The sequence below is a fragment of the Spodoptera frugiperda genome, chromosome 21 (genome assembly GCF_023101765.2).
Source record: "Spodoptera frugiperda isolate SF20-4 chromosome 21, AGI-APGP_CSIRO_Sfru_2.0, whole genome shotgun sequence".
NCBI classification, from domain to species: Eukaryota; Metazoa; Arthropoda; class Insecta; order Lepidoptera; family Noctuidae; genus Spodoptera; species Spodoptera frugiperda.
In genome coordinates, this window is record NC_064232.1 from 2,443,483 (window position 1) to 2,462,216 (window position 18,734).

The following is an 18,734-nucleotide window of genomic DNA, read 5'->3' on the forward strand; positions in this document are numbered from 1 at the left end:
CTGTTGTATATTTTTCAGGTTATGATCCATGTATCTTCAGCATATGTGAACTCTTACTTGACTGAAGCTCATGAGAAGGTTTACGAGGCTCCTGAAGACCCTGAAAAAGTGATCTCCTTAGTCGGTACCTTGAATGATGAGGGTTTACTTGAAGTTGAACCAAAGTGAGTACTTAATATTTTAATTAACTTATTCTACTTCTCTTCAAAAGGTTGGCATGGCACTTTTAATTCCTTTAGTGCTGATTGGAGTCGATGATTTCTTACCATTAGTTTATCCAGCTCTTGTACCGCTCTATTAAATAAATGAATACTTTTATTTTGTGTCTGTTCAGTCGTCTGGCAGAGTAGAACAGGGTTCAAAGGATATCCTTTATATTGTGATAAAAATAAAATTAATGAGTACACAAAAAAGTTTCTTTGGGAAGGCTGTTTGGAATCATGAGTACAATCACGTGTTTAAATATCGTTCACTAATTACCAGTCATCCGATATATTAAACTTTATATACCTATGTCGTATAATAATAAATATCCTCTATAAAAATATATTATTAATAAATATAGGATATTTTCCCACCCTGGAGCAAAATAAATTTGTCACCACTCCTTCTCTTCCCGCGGGTGTCATAAAAACAGAAACTGGGAAGCAACACTGATAATCTCTGATAATCCTTTTAACCCGTGATCTCCCTTTATTTTTTTAATTCAACAGTTACAACAGTAGAGAACCAATTAAAGTAACTGACATTACACATAAGTAAAACATAGTTAAACAGGAATTAACAGCATTCATAAGTTCCCTTTACTGTACTTCAGGCATTCCGACAAAATCTTCCACCATCCACAAACAGATCATTGGTTGGATTAGAATCCAAAAGTCGATTAAGCGCGACCATAGCCTTAAGCTCTGAATCTAATCTAATCTTGTATAGGGGACGATCATTTATGATGAGGGTTCATATTTTACTATCGTTAATCTATACTAATATTATAAAGCTGAAGAGTTTGTTTGTTTGAACGCGCTAATCTCCGGAACTACTGGTCCGAATTGAATAATTCTTTTTGTGTTGGATAGTGCATTAATCGAGGAAGGCTATAGGCTATAAAACATCACGCTATGACCAATAGGAGCCGAGCAAAGCGGGTGAAACCGCGCGGAAGTAGCTAGTAGTATATATAAATTAATGTTTCGATAATTTCAGGCTCCTGAAAAGTCACCCCAACACCTACACTTTCACGAAGCATCTGGCTGAACATGAAGTTGTTAAATGCGCTGATCTGTTCCCTTGCACCATTGTCAGACCTACTATGAGTGAGTAACTTGCAAATAGTGCATACCAAACATAACATTACAGCTTTCAAACCATAATAGGGTAGACAGCGTTTTAATAATCTTCAATAATAAATAATTTAATAATTTATTAGTTGTGTAATGGTAAGTTGTATGCTACTGCTGTAAATTAGACAAATTGTAAACTTTGTATTATTATAAAGAAAATAATAGATAAAAATAGGTTCAGACTGTGAAAGACTGATTGCATTGAAGGAGGCTTTTATCCAAGAGGGAACACCAATCACTAATAGATTTTTAAATTCGTTTTTTAAGTATACTCTTTATTATATGATCAGTATTGAGGAATTGGGTACTATCCTCGGTGAAAAATAAATTATTACAACTTTTCAATACAATAAAATATTAAAAAATAATCACACTCTCATTCATAAATTTGATGAACTATTTAATTTTCGATTTTTTCTAGCTAAATTTCTAGAAATAAGTCTGCTATTTGACGTCATAACGCACTATTTCATACAAAGTTCATAGAAAATATCGTTTTTGACGTTTCGAAAAAAGTATTGAATTTGACTAGTAGGAAACTAGCCTATTGTTTAAAAACCGAAAATACCTCATTAATGCTTCCTGGTCCTACAGTCAAGGCTTTTGCTTGACAGTAAGAAGTAAATGAGCCAGTAATTGAACTGAAGATCCTATGCCCGATAGTGTTCATGTAATATCTACTAACAAAGTAATACATTTCCAGTTGTAGCATCGTGGAAGGAGCCAGTGCCAGGATGGACCTGCTCCAAAGTTGGACCTCAAGGTTTCCTCATGGGAGCTGCTAAAGGTAACAATTCGTTGCTTACACCATGCTCTATGTCACCAGATAGCCCTATTGTTAGTCACATATTATAAGGGGTGATGCACTCCCCAGACTTGAAATTTGCAACGCCTGAAAAAGGCAGTTAAGATGTACTTAACATTTAAATTAAGACCTGTAATACCTACCTTAACGTGCAAATAAATATTTTGAGTTTGACTTAATTCTATTGGGTACTTCAAGAAGGGTGTAAATAGGTTTCTTAGGGTCGGTAAAGTGCATGTAATGCCCCAAGTGTTGCAAGCGTTCATAGGCCATGGTAACCACTTACCATCAGGTGGACCGTGCGTCATATCGTTTATTTTTCTATTGAGTCGTAACCTGACCACAACCCTCAATTCGTCTACAGAATCTAGAAATTATAGCAAATCCTCTAATAACAGTTCTCTATACAGTTTATATTATGGCTATATTAACACATTAAACGCCATAGGAGGTAAAAGTGAGCGGCGCTAAGGATTTGTTTTCAACAGTTTTTTGTTGGTAGTAAAAATTTGAATGGTTGATAATGAATACACAAGTGCCACCTTTGATTCATGTGGTAGACATAAACTGCTAACAAAATTGTACATTTCAGGCGTAGTCCGTCGTCTCCCGCTTGCAAAAGAGAATGTAGCCGACTACATCCCAGTCGATGTAGTAGTCAACCAGCTACTGGTCGCCGGCTGGGAAGCTGCTAACTCCAGGTAAGGTGTAGCCATACTGAGCCAGTTTCGTAATCAAATTGTATTTTAGGACATCGAATAAAAAATCCCAATAAAAGCCAATCCGTCTCGGTATCTTTAGTCACACTTGCATTTGATAAGGTAGACAGCAACCAGGATAGGATCTACCTTTATTAAGTCCGGAGCTGCGGACTACCTAGCGGGTTTACCGGGGCTCCGGTTCGAAAAGTAGGAGTAGGAACGGGGTGGTTTATAGTCAGTAAGAGTCTCACAGTCCCTCTCGCCTCGCCCAAGACGAGAGAAGTCATTGGATAAGTCATCCAGTGACTTCTCTCGTCTCAAAAAACCCTTATTAAATCATCAGATAACTATTTAATCTAGTGCCGATTTGTTCCACGTCGGGCAAAGTATTACTGGGCTTTTTCAGTATTTCAAAAATTTCATAGTACAGAGTTTGGAATTGTGTCCAATATATGGCAATAGGCTCACCCCCTATTACATGGGACTTATTTATAACACAAATAGTGAAAAGTGGGTGTACATTGTACTGGCTATTACGTGCCGTAGTGTGTACCTCTGTCTACCTCTTCGGGGATAAAGGTGACGATTAAATAAAATTAATACATGTTTACAGATCAGGTCTAACAGTATACCACTGCTCGTCATCGACCTGCCACCCCTTTACGTGGTCTATGCTTGATGATACCGTCAACAGTATGCTGCATAAATACCCCTTGAAGAGCGCTGTTTGGTAAGAAGATACTTATTTATTCTTTAATTAAAATTTTTGATCAACCTCTCTTATATTTTAAGGAACGCCTAAGCTAAAATAGGTGGCACTTGACTAGTTTGCTTATAAGTAATACTTAATGGTAAAGTTAAGTTTAGTTTAGATACAAGCAATTCTTAGTATAAGCCGGTAAACGAGTAGACTAATCACCTGATGGTAAGCAATCGCTACCACCCATGGACACCCGAATCATCAGAGGCGTTACAGTTGCATCGACAGCCTTTTGGGAGTTAGCAATTTAAAGGTTGTTAGGAAATCGGTGATTGGGAAGGCGTATAATTGGGCGTTGTTTCACGTCGGTGAGGCCGTGGTATCACTCCGGTCGAGCCGGGCCGATTCCTACCGAAGCATGGCTCTCCCATACTTTAAAGTATCAACTTATGCTTTACTTAGATCTTTTTAATCACATAATTTACTCAATATTATTATTTTCCAGGTATCCCTACTTGAAATTCGTGCCTTCACTCCTGATGTTTAGAATTTCAGCGATATTCGTGCATTTCTTCCCGGCTTTATTACTGGATTTGATGCTCAGAATGACTGGGGGAAGACCTATGTAAGTATTCTAAAATACATACATATAAATATAAAAAATATCCTTAACTAAATATGGCCATGGTAGAGGCCGCCTGGCCATCCCCATATTTACCAATATCTACCGGACCAAGTATCAATATGACATTTCCAAGTTGTATGTACTTTCTAAGATAAAATTTTATTTAATGCATATACACGTCTTAAGGTAGAATTAGGATATTTTCTCAATCGAACTTATAACATTTTTTATATTATTTCACATATTACATTGCCAGAATAGGCTATTTGACCCAAAAAATATAACGTCAGTGCACACAGTGTTAGTGTTATTCGTAATTTATAGAAAACTAGACACTGTTTAAGTATGACTCGGATCCTAAATCCTATACATCCGGGTTTGACTGGACTTTAAAAGAAACAATGATTTCTGAGTTTGTTTCGGCATTTCTTCTCAGTAGTCAGTTAGGAAATGCCGACCGCATCTAGACATTTTTATAATAACTTTGACGTGTAAAAGTGTTTTACAAGCCTATTTACTAAATATAAATTCATTGTTCCATTGGCATTTCGTAATAAGTATTGAATTTGACTACATAGAAAAAATACCCTACTGTTTTAACACAAAGCCTATCCCAAAGTAATCCACCCTATACAAATCACAGATGGAGTTACCTTACCAAACAGAAGGGTGAATTTAGTTTCAAATTCACAACTAGATGGCGTTAGTAAAATACGTCACATTTCTGAATCGCGGTGTTAAGATTCTCCGGCGTGGAACGACCCTCGCGGCGGTCGGTGGAGAGAGCATACTTACCTGGCATAGGGGACACCGTGATCAAGCAGGCGGTTCCCCCAGGGCGAGACCCTCTCATTGCACTGCGACTGGGTTGACCCCTGCGATTATCCCTAATGCGGATAACTCGGATGCGTAATTTTTGGTAGTGGGGACTGCGTTCGCGCTGTCCCCCCGGAACTCACTGAAAATGTTAATATAATAAAGCAATCCTTATTCGCGCTTAGGACTTTAGAAGTCTTTCATACACAAGTTAAAAGGATTACGTTTTCATAGAAAGACTGGATTGGAGTTTCTTGCTCGTTCTTCTCCATTCGAAGCTACACTTTGGAACGAGGGTCTAGCTTCACTGACAGACACACTGACGGACAATTCAATTTGACGTTTCAAAAGTGCCTTATTTAGGATTAATTGAAATAAATGCTTTGACTTTGACTAATTATTATGTCATGTTCAACGTCACGTCTTTAATTTATCCTCAATAGCGACACGCCCCAGCTTCGCATGGGTGCAATGGTGATATATTATACCTGTATTATACATAAAAACCTTCCTCATGAGTTACTCTATCTATTAGAAAAACCGCATCAAAATCTGTTGCGTAGTTTTAAAGATTTAAGCGTTCATAGGGACATACAACATGACAGAAAAAAGCGACTTTGTTTTATACTATGTAGTGTCTTTAATTTATCCTCAAAGGATGGGCAGAGTTGCACATTACGCCACGTAATGCAATGTACAGCAACTTTTTACCAATTGTTTTTAAGATCCATGTAATAGGCCTAGCCATATACTGGGTGCAATTGGGTAGTATCCTCGGTCAAAAATAAATTATTACAACTTTTCAATACAATAAAATATAAAAAAATAATCACACTCTCATTCATAATTTGATGAACTATTTAATTTTCGATTTTTTCTAGCTAAATTTCTAGAAATAAGTCTGCTATTTGACGTCAAAAACTTATGACGTCATAACGCACTATTTCATACAAAGTTCATAGAAAATATCGTTTTTGACGTTTCGAAAAAAGTATTGAATTTGACTAGTAGGAAAGTAGCCTATTCCAGACTCCGTGCTACAACTGACAAATTTTCGAAAATCCCAACAGTACTTGGAAACTTGCAAACATAAATTGCGAAAAGTGGGTGAACATTGTGTAGCGGCATTACGTATCGTAATGAGCACCTCTGCCTACCCCTTCGGGGTTAAAGGCGTGACGTTGCTCTTAAAACAAATAATGTTTGACTGAAAAAACTACGAAATTAACAAATTCTTCTTCCAATTCCAGCTTAATTCGTCTTCACAAGAACGTATGGAATTCTCTGAACCGGCTGGAGCGCTTCATATTCAGTGAGTGGAAGTTCCACAACCCCAACACGTTGGAACTCGCCACGAAACTCAACCAGACCGACAAGGAGCTGTTCTTTATTGATATTTCTAAGTTATATGTAAGTATTATGAAGTTATCACACACACACACAACGTCACGCCTTTTATCCCCGAAGGGGTAGGCAGAGGTGCACATACATATTACGGCACGTAATGCCGCTATACAATGTACACCCACTTTTCACCATTTGTGTTAAAAGTCCCATGTAATAGGGGGTGAGCCTATTACCATATACTGGACACAATTCCAGACTCCGTGCTACTACCGAGAATTTTTCGAAAATCCGAAAAAAGCCCAGTAATACTTTGCCCGACCCGGGAATCGAACCCGAGACCCTTGTTCGGCAGTCGCACTTGCGACCACTCTACCAACGAGGCAGTCGATGATATGAAGTTATCATTTGTATTTTATTTATATAGAGGGTAAGATAAAGATAATGTTCAATGTTAACTTTTTTTTATTAGTTTTGTTATGAGTCCCATGTAATAGAGAGTAAGCCTATGTCAGGTAAATATCCTAAGAATTATCTGAAGTTTAATTATTTATATTAGTTTACCTTTCTCGGGTATCGAATCCGCGACCCCTGATCGGTTGTCTTGCTTGCACTCGACCGATCGCGACGGGACAGAAAAAATATAAAATTTAATGTATTTTTTAATATGAATAAAATAATTTCTGTCTGTCTGATTTTTTTATTAAGCAAATATCATCGAATGTAAGTTAGTAGCTTACATATTTTAAAATTATAGAGATAATTATTATAGTTAGGACCCAAAAGGCCGGCAACACACTTGTAACGCCTGTGGTGTTTTGGGTGTCCATGGGCGGTGATTGCTTACCATCAGGTGATCCGTCTGCTCGTTTACCGGATTATACCATAAAAAATCATGAAAAATTGCAAACTCACATTAAATGTTAGCGTTTAAAAGTGCTAACTTAAAGACTCATTAATAACTTAATATAATTTAAATGTTCCAGTGGGTAGAATACTTCAAGACTCTCCACTTGGGCGTGAGAAGATACTTGAACAAAGAGAAGGAGTCCTCTCTACCGGCCGCTCGCAAGAAGGACACGGTGTAAGTATTAAATCAAATTGTAACAGTTTTAGAATAAAATTCTGTATTAGAACTAACAGCACACCAAGCGGTGATTGGATGCTATGTAATCAAAATCAAATCATCAAATCAAATCAAATTTCATTTATTTCAATCCAATTTAAGATCATAATACAATATTATAGAAGATAATTTAAGCAGGCATAATAAATACCTATACAATAATAAGAAAAGAAGTTCAAAATGTCACTAATGTAAAATTTAAATTAAATTTGTAAAATGTAAATTAATGTCAGCATCAAATCATACACAAAATACAAGTCAAAAATTAAACTACATGTCAATCATAAATAAAATTAATAATAAGGTCAAAATTAAAATCAATCAATTAAAATCATAAATAAAAGAAAATAAAAGAAAAGTAATGCACAGGTTTGTTTCCCGCACTGAATAAAATATAATAATTATATTATGACTGATATTTTAGAAACGGTAGTGCAGATTATATCGACTGCACAGTTTTTTATTACATTACATTACTGATTTATAATATTTTATATGTTGTATAACCAAGTATTAATAATATTTAGTGTTAAATAGTGTTTAATATTATACAGTTTGATGTGGTTTTAAGAGATTAATTTTCAAGCAATATTAGATTTATCTAACGGTAAAACGGGGTGAATAGACATCAGAATGGGGTGAATAGACGTTAGAAGAAAAAAAGCTATTCACCCCATTCCTTCTTCTGTTTATTTACCCCCTTTTCTGTATCTATTCACCCCGTTTTACGGTACATAAGCCATGTAATGCACAGGTTTGTTTCCCGCACGGAATAAAAGATAATAATTATAACTGATATTTTAGAAACGGTAGAGAAGATTATATCGACTGCACAGTTTTTGCGATGGCTGTACAACCGGCTGCAGTGAAATGTGTATAGAGTTCGAATCCCACACGAAGCAACTCTGTGTGATCCACAAATCATTGTTTCGGGTCTGCGTGCCATGTGCATGTGAAATTATATATTTGTAAACGCACCCACTACACAGGAGGAAATCCTAGTGTGGGTCAACATTTCATAAAAAACCGGCCAAGTGCGAGTCGGACTCGCTCAAAGGGTTCCGTAACAGCAAGTAGAGAAATAATATACAAGTTGTAAAATAACTTGGTTTTACATAGATGACCTGTAAAAACTAATAATGATATCTCGAGTTAGTTTCCATTGAAATCTACACATACATACTCTCTTATTTTAAAAGTTATGACATTCCACTTTGGATGGTTTTAGGAACCTTAATGTATTTAAAGACCTATCCATAGACATCCATCACGGATATGTTAGCTGAAAAAAATTTTTTTTTTTGATCCGTTCCATGTATGGAGCCCCCCTTTAATTTTTAAATTTATTAATTTTTATTCTAAATCCCTTATACTTATACATTACACACATACACACACCCCGTTTATACAGGCATCCTCACACACATACATAATCAATCACACAATACGTAGATAACTTTTGCTGTCTTTTCATTTTGTTAATGTAATTGCTTTTGATTATTTTTCATTTTCCTTTGTGATCTGTTATTGTGATTGTATACTAACTGTATCAGAGTAGTTGAGAGGCCCGGAGACCTGTAACACAGGTATTCCTAGTACAGGCTCCAGTCTCCACAACAACATCAATATTGTTATTTAATTTGTACTATTTTTCATTGTGGTGGAGAAAAATAAACGCTATTTGTATTGTACTAGCTACTTCCGCGCGGTTTCACCCGCTCTGCAAGCAGAGCGGGTGAAACCGGGCATAGGAGCCAAGGCTCCTATTGGTCATAGCGTGATGTTTTATAGCCTTCCTCGATAAATGCACTATTCAACACAAAAAGAATTATTCAAATCGGACCAGTAGTTTCGGAGATTAGCGCGTTCAAACAAACAAACAAACAATCAAACAAACAAACTCTTCAGCTTTATAATATTAGTATAGATTGTATTGTTTTATTAAAAATATATTAGACATAAAATTATTTAGTATTTGTCGTCTTTAGAAAAAATTTCTTCTGCCTTGTATTAAAATACGCATTACTTTGTTCTAGCCTGCTCCTGTTCCACGTGATTTGGCAACTGGTAATCATGGGTCTGGTCTGGTATGTCTTCGCCTGCGCCACCGGTCTGACCCTAGCACACAGCGCTTGGGTAGCTCCCATCATATACATACTGTTTACTTGCTTATAAACTTACTCTAACTCGCGCACTCAGAGTCATTTAATGGTAACTTAACCCAATCCTTAGCAATAGGCTACTTTCCTACTAGTCAAATTCAATACTTTTTTCGAAACGTCAAAAACGATATTTTCTATGAACTTTGTATAAAATAGTGCATTATGACGTCATAAGTTTTTGACGTCAAATAGCAGACTTATTTCTAGAAATTTAGCTAGAAAATATCGAAAATTAAATAGTTCATCAAATTTATGGATGAGAGTGTGATTATTTTTTATATTTTATTGTATTGAAAAGTTGTAATAATTTATTTTTGACCGAGGATAGTACCCAATTGTTTTCCATACAAAATCGTTACTAAGAATAGTTTAAGTAAGCATTAAATGACTCTGAGTGTGGCAGTAAAAGTGATTTCAGCAAAGTATACTACATTTAATTTTGTCACCAATCCTACTCTTCCCGTGGGTGTCGTATACCCTACTAATGGACTACATTTGAGGCAGAAACAGGGCGCTTACTCTTAAAACCAATCTTAATTTCAATCCAATAAAATGAGCTGTCGTCAGCGGTATCTCCGAACTGATACGATCTTCAAACCTTCAAGAAAAGAGCATACTCTTTTTTAAAAGGCCAGCAACGCACCTGTGACTCCTCTGGTGTTGCGGGTGTCAATGGGCGGCGGTGATCGCTTACCATCGGGTGATTGCCCTCTATTACATAAAAACTGTCTCTAGTAGTCGAATCTGGTTGTTAGTTGTTAAATTTAGGAATTTTATAAGGTAGTAAAATACAGTCGACTCGAATTACAGAGAGGTTCGAATTATCGAAGGTTTGAATTAACGAGAGTCGACTGTAACGATTTTAAAAATACTAAATAATAAATATACTGAATTACTAAGTAATAAATATACTGAATTACTAAAAATATTGTATTACTAAGAAATATTTTCTTACATTACTGATTTATAATATTATTTTATAATGTTATATAACCAAGTATTAATAATATTTAGTGTTAAATAGTATTATACATTTTGATGTGGTTTTAAGAGATTAATTTTCAAGCAATATTAGATTTATCTAACGGTAAAACGGGGTGAATAGACATTTAGAATGCGATGAATTGATGTTAGAATATTTTCCCAACCCTCTTATATTTATTCACCCCTCTTCTGTATCTATTCACCCCGTTTTACGATATTTAAAGTTAGATAAAAGAAAACTCAATTTACTGAATCTCATTTTTAATTTTTCGATTATTTTTCCAAATATTGTAATGTTTTTCTTTTATTTAATTTAATTTGTATGAATCGAACATACAAAAAATTGTATGTGTTCCAGTAAAAAATATGTTGTTCCGAATTATAAAGATTTTCAAGTAGATAGATACTTGTATTACGGTGCATTTTACCAGAGATGTGCTATGCTACGTTGCTGTGGATGCGTTTGGTTTCCTACAATCATATTCATTGGTACACATAGCTACGCTACGTTTTTTATAAGAAAAGATGCGTGTTTTGGATGCGTGCTATGAATGGCTTCCCTACTATCAATACATCGCATACTCGAGCTGCGCATCTTACGCGCACAGCTACATAGCTTAGTATCAGTGGAAACGGTCACATAGTTTCACAGCTTAGCTATTACATCTTCGTAGCATAGCTACATAGTACATCTCTGGTGGAAAAGCACTCTTATAATGTAGTTTGATTGTCGTAATAAACGTAATATTTAGGTAAAAAGCGTGCAATTATTAAAAGAAAATACTAAATATATGTCATTTTCTCATTTGGAAAAAACAGTTATGTAATGAAATTGGGTGGTAAAAGATCCGTATTTTGTCCCTTTATAAGGGACGCCTAACTTTGTATTCTCTAAAAAAGACTAATTTTTCTTCAAATCATTCCTCGAAACTTAGTATACCTAAGACGTCTTTTTTATATAATTGTTATAATAAATAAATAAATAATAGTGGTGCTTGCATATACTTATACATTCCCAGTATTGGTGTAATGGATTTTGTAGAATTAAAAATAAAGCGTTTTGTTATATTACCGTTTTTTATTTCTTCTCTTTCTACTTGATTGGAAATATCTATAAATGATGTTATACTACTGGAGTCGAATACTATTTGAGATGTTTGATTTTTTTAGATTCAGACTAGGGCAAGACCAATCAGCTATTTTGTCCTCAAAATATATTAGTGTTTGTCAAAATTATTGGGACTTTAAATGAGACCTCGGAATGATTTTTTCGACCAATTTTCTCTCAATGTTCAATTTATAAAATACTTCAGAGAGTTGTGTTATGGACGAAAGCTGCGAAGCGTACGGTGATACAAACTTAAGCTTGGTACAAACTTATGCAATTTGATACTGATTCAGAGACAGTATAATAGTATGTAGTCACTGTAATCGTGACTAATGCAGATTTTTTTCTACTAGTGGTCGCCTAGTGGTCGAAATTCGACCATATACGATTTAATTTACAATACCACTTAACATACGTTCTAGGATAATTTTTATTTAACTCAAACTCAAACAAACTCTTTTTAAAACTCTATTCATATAAGACGTGAGAACTGTCGATTTTGACGTTTTGTCAAATACGATCAGATACTATGCATGGTAGTGTGTGTAATGTTTTATTTATTGATTTAATGTACTTTATAAGCATTCTTTTTGAAAAATATTAGCGTTCTCCACTTCTCCTACACATAAACTATAAGTGTACCAAATTTTAAGCTCCTACGTCCGCGCAATTTTCGTAAGAGACAAAAGGGGTGTGGCGACACATGACAAGTGACAAGTGACAGATGACAGAAGTCGCACAAAGACTATCAACAAGCAAATCAACGGATGACGTCGTAAATATCCTGCATCGCACATGCGAATTAACATGGATAGAAAATCCCAACGAACAACAGTTGGGCAGAAAGCCCGCCAGGCACGATCACCTCGCCTGGTCGGAGGATCCTCCTTTTCTTAGGGAACTTTACTCTCTGTTCCCTAAAGGGGTATAAAGTTTTTGCATCACGTATTAATATATAGATTAGAAATTAGTAAGGGTGTTACCACACCGATCAATCGAAGGTCCATTGATCGACATCGGTCGACATTAATCGATTGGTGTGGTAGCTTAATTGATCGACGGATACCGGTCGACTAACCTGATCGATTGGTGTAGTAGAAACTATCGATCGACGTCGACTAATCCATTCTACCGTTGATCGACGATCGCTCGATTGGTGTGGTAACACCATAACCTAAGGCGTAATTTTTTGATAATTGACATTTCAGCTGACGTATAATCCTCCACTATATGACTATCCGACATTGCCTTTCTTCAAAATATGCTAATTATAAATTAAAGAACCGACTATTATAAAAATATTTTCTTTTATGTTTGGTTGGCTGTCACTGCTCAACCCACCACAGGCGCCGTAGCTGACGTTCACAAGGCTTCATGATACGACTCTCTCAAGCATTATACATATACAAGTCTAAGTCTCAGTTTTCTCCTCTAATAATATCTTCTGATTTATTTCGTTGCGGGATCCAAGACAGTCATTCATGTCCCTGGGACGCGCCGGACTTCAATGTTCCGGTGTTTTCATGGTTGTATCTACTGTAGATCCTGGCTTACAGGAGTTGCAGCGGTATGGGAGGTTGTGGCGGGCTTGTCCCAAAAAAAATACAAGTCTCAACTGACCCGGAGTTACTAACAAAAATTCGTACCTGTTTACCACTTCACCCCAAGTCACTGCCACTTTATCCCTCAATCAGAAAATGTTGTGTGAGGTTACCGGAGACCCAATTACCTCCATCCCCAATCTTCCAAATCTCCAATTTCCCAATAACCCTTAAATTCCTAACCCCCAACCCCCAAAAGGCCGGCAACGCACGTATAGCGCCTTTAGTGTTTCGGGTGTCCATGCGCGGCGGCGATTGCTTACCATCCAGTGATCCGTTTGCTCGTTTACCTGCTTACACCATAAAAAATGTTGTGATTCATTATTTTTAGCTAGAACCTAAGCTAGTTTTTGACATAATGCTAGTTTTAGATTTTTTTTTGTCAGATATCATGTGTGTATGTGTATGTTTGTAAACGCACCCACGACACAGGAGAAAATCCTATTGCGTGGCAACGTTTTAATAGGTCTTAAAAATATGAATAAAACACAAAAACATCTAGTACAGCCTTATTTAATATTTATATTCCATACAAATTAATCACTCACTCATATTTTTTTTTTTATAAATTTCCATATACTTTTATACATTTACTACTTTCTAATACATAGCGATTCTATATTTTATAGGCAGCACCTCACAATTTTAATTACTTTACAAAAGGACAGAGAAAATTGACAATTTAGAAAATACACATAGAATAAAAGAAATATATGATTTTTTTAAGACATTTTTCGAAATTTTCTAGGTAATGGAAACATCATGGGATTGTTTGGTGTATAAAAATACAGCAAAATATGTATATTTATTTAAATATTTGAGACAAATATTTAGTTTTAAGTAAACATACCGTGTGATAGTGTATTTACATTAGAAATAAGTAATACATTTTCTTATTATTATTATTTACTAAGTCTAGAAGCCATTTTTATGTACAGGACCTTATTTTACTAATACAAAATTATTTTAGAAGGAAATACTACAAAAATAACGTCCTCCTTTTGGGAAAGTCGGTTAAAACAGTTACATATTCAGATTACTTTGGAAAACTAAAATAATACTTTAGCTAACTCTCGAATCAAAACTGACTTTTTTATTTCTAACACATTGAACGCCGTGGTGGTCACCGGTGACCGACGTTAGCGGAGGATTTGCCTTCAACAGTTTTCTATTGGCAGTCAAAGACTTAAATTATAATTTTCACCATTTGTGTCATTTAAGTCCTATGGGTGAGCCACTTTTTCTGACTCCGTGCTACTACTGAGAAAGTTTCGAAAAACAGAAAAAAGCCCAGTATTACTTGTCAGTGTAAAGTCGCACTTGCAACCACTCGGCCAACGAGGCAGTCAAAACATATCTTTATATATATAATTCTTCTGTAAGCGTGTATGTCACTGAACTACTCTTAAACGACTGGACCGATTTTGATGAAAATTTTTATGTGTGTTCAAGGGGATCTGAGATTGGTTTAAATTCACAATTTTGTCCGCTGGACAATGTATATTTTTTTAATTTATTAGTAGTTGTTGATTTTGGAATGTTTTACATTGGATCCGACAAATTTTCAAATTAAAGACGTGTAGACAGGACAACGTCTGTCGGGTCCGCTAGTATTACTGTATAAAATTGTAGACCACACTATACAGTGTACACTATAGATGCATTAAAGTAATTTGATTTGTATTAACAAAACAAGATCCCATACTTTTAAAGTCAAAATCTACACATAAATTTGTAAGCATTTACTCAAAAAATACTAAGTAAATATATCTAAGGTTTTTAGATAATCTTAAATGCCCTTATTACGCTGTATTAAGGGTTATATTGCTAGCCTTATATTTAGCTATTCTTACTAAACAGACGATTATAATGAAAAGGGGTAGGTAGAGACTAATATCACGCCATTTATATTTTAAAGAGGGGTAAACAGACAGACAGAATACTTAAATATTTGTGAAAATAACTATAATTTCGATAAAAAGCTTGAAAATATGTATTATAAAAAACATTTGTTAATCGATTACTCAAAAACGGGTGGACGGATTTTAATGAAATTTCGAATAGATATAGGTCAAATCCAACTTATGACTAAAATATTTATTTGGACATCTGAAAATAATTTCAGCTGCCTAAGTAATAGATGAGAAATAATTAAAAATGCTTTATCACATTGGACGCCGTGGTGGTCACCGGTGACCGACGTTAGCGGAGGATTTGCCTTCAACAGTTTTCTATTGGCAGTCAAAGACTTAAACAACGGCGTTACTTTAAAATAATGATATTTTTCTATAAACCCTACCCCAATTCATTTAAAACCAATATAAAGTATATTTCCTTTAAAAAAAACAAAGGAAAAAGAAATAACAAAACAAATACCTTATACAATAATATTTACTGTCTAATTGTAATTTTACAAATCAAAGATGTGTATCATGTATTAAGCACGAGTCAGGAATGAACCCTGAAGGAGTCCTACACGTTGAACACAATGTCAAAATCTTAGTGAATTCTGTTAATAATTTTATTATAACTTTCGTGAGACATACTAAAATAATTATTATGTTACCGGCTTACACCCAGTTGCAGAAAACTGTGTTTAAAATCGACATTAGTTAATCCGTCATTATCGCTAATATTCCATTAAATTTAAAGACGTTGCACAAAACTATTGCGACGACGACATTAAAAAGTGTTGCAAGTTAAAACACACATTTTGAATGAACTGATTACGTAGTATTTGTATACTCTTTGGAACTGATTGAATGTAAATTGTCATTAAGGATGGAAGGACGCGAATCCCATAATTTTTAATACTCACGTAACTGTTTAACTAGGAACTCGACTAGTTTCAAGCCATGCTAGAGGCTCATATTCATGAGCAGCATTCCGCGACGCGGCGACACGACAGTTACTTGAGTAAGCCGATAACATAATAAGTAATTTAGTTCGGTTTATGTAAATACGTCTTTAGCAATATCATCAAAGATGACTAAAATAATGTATAAGTTAGTCAGTGGCGTGACTTAGTGGAGCCTCGAATAAAAAATTATGGTCGATCACTGAGCATTGCGAGAGGGACGGAGCTATACAACCTACATAGCTCCGTCCCTCTCGCACTGCTCAGTGATCGACCATTCTGACACAATTGTAATAGCAGACTAAGGCGCCAGGTATCTACCAAAACTTGCGTGTCCGGTAAGCACCCGTGTGTGGTAAGTGAGGTCTCTCAAACCACTCAAAGTGAGGACTTATCGCTGCTATAACAGCTAGCCCATGTATGGAGGCCCCCGTATAATTGATACGGCGATAGCTACGCCACTGAAGTTAGTTAATCTATCCAGTAATTGTAGATCATAAGTTTATGATCGTGATGTTATCAATTATAATAAACGTTATCTTAAATAAAATAAAAAATATTAAAAATTGTGATTTTGACCTTTTTGTAAGATATATGAATTAGAATGCGATTGGCAGTCGTAGCATAGATCACTAAAGGTAAGCGTCCACAGGCCCGCATCGTACGCATCGTACGCAACGGATTTTAGTTTGTCTTGTATAGAAACTCATACAACTGCGTCCACTGATCCGCATCGTACGGACCGCATCATCGGCAATGCCTACATGCGATGCGTACTGATGACGTCATACGGAATGCGTACGATGCGTACGATATAGCAACCACAACAAAAATAATATAACATCACGACTCATAATTCCCAAAGGGGTAAGCAGAGGTGCACTTAACAATGTAACACCCACTTTATACTATTTAATAAAAAATAAAATTATTGTGATGTCAAACTAAACATAATGCCTTGTCCTTAAGAGGATAGGCAGTGATGTACTACAGTCAAAATTTCACATTTTTTTAAGTCATAAAGTAAATTAAAAGCAAAAATCTGTATTTTGTTAATGTGATCCACGAATTATTGTTCCGGGTCTGGGTGTCATGTGTATGTGAACTTGTATGTTTGTAAACGCACCCACGACACGGGAGCAAATTGTAGTGTGGTTAAACGTTTAAAAATACTTATTTTTTTTGTAATATGCTTGCTTACATTTCAGCTTCTGTGCATCAAGGATTTGATACAACCATGAAAACACTGAAGGACACAAGAACATATATTAATAACTCTATTCTACTCTCTTATTTCTACCACAAAGAAAAACGAACCAAAAAACAATATCTAAGTGCGAAAATACAACACCAAAAAAGAAGTTCCACTTTCACAAACTAGATGGCGTTGTCCTACATACGTGTGCGAAGAAGAAAAAGTTACACATATTTTTATATCACTTTTACAACGAAACAGTTTGGATAATTCACTAAATTTAATGTTCATTTGATATATTCACGCCGAGTATCGGTACGGTGTCGGCAGGAGCATCAGGCGCCCACTTTGTTTCTTCGTTTGTTCAGTAGCGAATTGTTGCTTTGTTCCAACGCTTTGATTTGTACCTGTAATACAAATTTTGAGGTTAGATCTGGTTAGATAAACATACATACATACATACATAACGTCACGCCTTTTATCCCCGAAGGGGTAGGCAGAGGTGCACATTACGGCACGTAATGCCGCTATACAATGTACACCCACTTTTCACCATTTGTAATATAAGTCCCATGTAATAGGGGGTGAGCCTATTGCCATATCTGGGACACAATTCCAGACTCCGTGCTACTACCGAGAAATTTTTCGAAAATCCGAAAAAAGCCCAGGGAATCGAAACCGAGACCCCCTGTTCGGCAGTCGCACTTGCGGCCACTCGACCAACGAGACAGGCGAGGCAGACGATGGAGCACGTCTGCCCATAAGCAACCTATTCACTCGGGCTTTGAAGACACCCAGGTTATACCCATCAGGGAACACAGACTCCGGCGCTGACTAAAGCGCTTCGTGCGAGTGGGTGGGGTATCTACCAAGAAGTCGGCGATTGCTTACCATCAGGTGATCCGTCTGCTCGTTTACCGGCTTATACAATAAAAAGATATAATTTGACTATTTCCAAAAAAAAAACATATCCACAACTTGTTGCGTGATTCAGGAATCGAACCTGAGTCTAGTGAAATACGTGTCACACTCAAGTATTTAAACTAAAGCACAAAATATTAGAAAAAAGCACAATATTTATAAGCACATTTACAAATATACAAATAAAGCTTACAACATAAAATAAAAACAACATCACATAGAATTACATGCGTTTTACATAAACATATGTACAATGACAACATACAGTGGAAATTATTAACAGATCGTAATATACAGTGCTCATTAATTTCTTATTTAAGCTGATATTAATTTGAGAACATAAAGAAGTCAGTAGCAGCGCGATAATCGCCGCGTCGTGTGTCGCGGAATGCTGCTCATGAATATGAGCCTCTAGCATGGCTTGAAACTAGTCGAGTTCCTCGTCAAAC

General features: G+C 35.7%; 2 protein-coding genes, 1 long non-coding RNA gene and 1 other non-coding gene across 6 annotated transcripts in view; 2 read left to right on the forward strand and 2 right to left on the reverse strand.

Moving 5' to 3' along the window:
* Positions 1 to 11,671, forward strand: part of LOC118280219 (putative fatty acyl-CoA reductase CG8306) — a 29,122-nt gene extending 17,451 nt beyond the window's left edge. The window contains exons 4-12 of the mRNA XM_035600110.2: positions 19 to 164; positions 1,204 to 1,313; positions 2,044 to 2,127; positions 2,738 to 2,846; positions 3,460 to 3,576; positions 4,052 to 4,171; positions 6,238 to 6,397; positions 7,318 to 7,415; positions 9,494 to 11,671. Coding sequence (XP_035456003.1) covers positions 19 to 164; positions 1,204 to 1,313; positions 2,044 to 2,127; positions 2,738 to 2,846; positions 3,460 to 3,576; positions 4,052 to 4,171; positions 6,238 to 6,397; positions 7,318 to 7,415; positions 9,494 to 9,632 — 1,083 coding nt within the window. The 3' untranslated portion in view covers positions 9,633 to 11,671. The remainder of the gene's footprint in view (positions 1 to 18; positions 165 to 1,203; positions 1,314 to 2,043; positions 2,128 to 2,737; positions 2,847 to 3,459; positions 3,577 to 4,051; positions 4,172 to 6,237; positions 6,398 to 7,317; positions 7,416 to 9,493) is intronic.
* The window catches only part of LOC126912025 (uncharacterized), a 166,943-nt gene that overhangs the window by 36,382 nt on the left and 111,827 nt on the right, over positions 1 to 18,734 (reverse strand). The window lies entirely within an intron of this gene.
* Positions 4,959 to 5,120, forward strand: LOC118280554 (U1 spliceosomal RNA). The gene has a single exon (XR_004784123.2). It is a non-coding gene; the product is annotated as a U1 spliceosomal RNA (small nuclear RNA).
* The window catches only part of LOC118280217 (MAP kinase-activated protein kinase 2), a 61,208-nt gene continuing 56,283 nt past the window's right edge, over positions 13,810 to 18,734 (reverse strand). For all 3 annotated transcript variants that reach the window (XM_035600107.2, XM_050702072.1, XM_035600108.2), the window contains exon 8: positions 13,810 to 17,771. In XM_035600107.2, the coding sequence (XP_035456000.1) occupies positions 17,700 to 17,771 (72 nt within the window). In that variant the 3' untranslated portion in view covers positions 13,810 to 17,699. The remainder of the gene's footprint in view (positions 17,772 to 18,734) is intronic.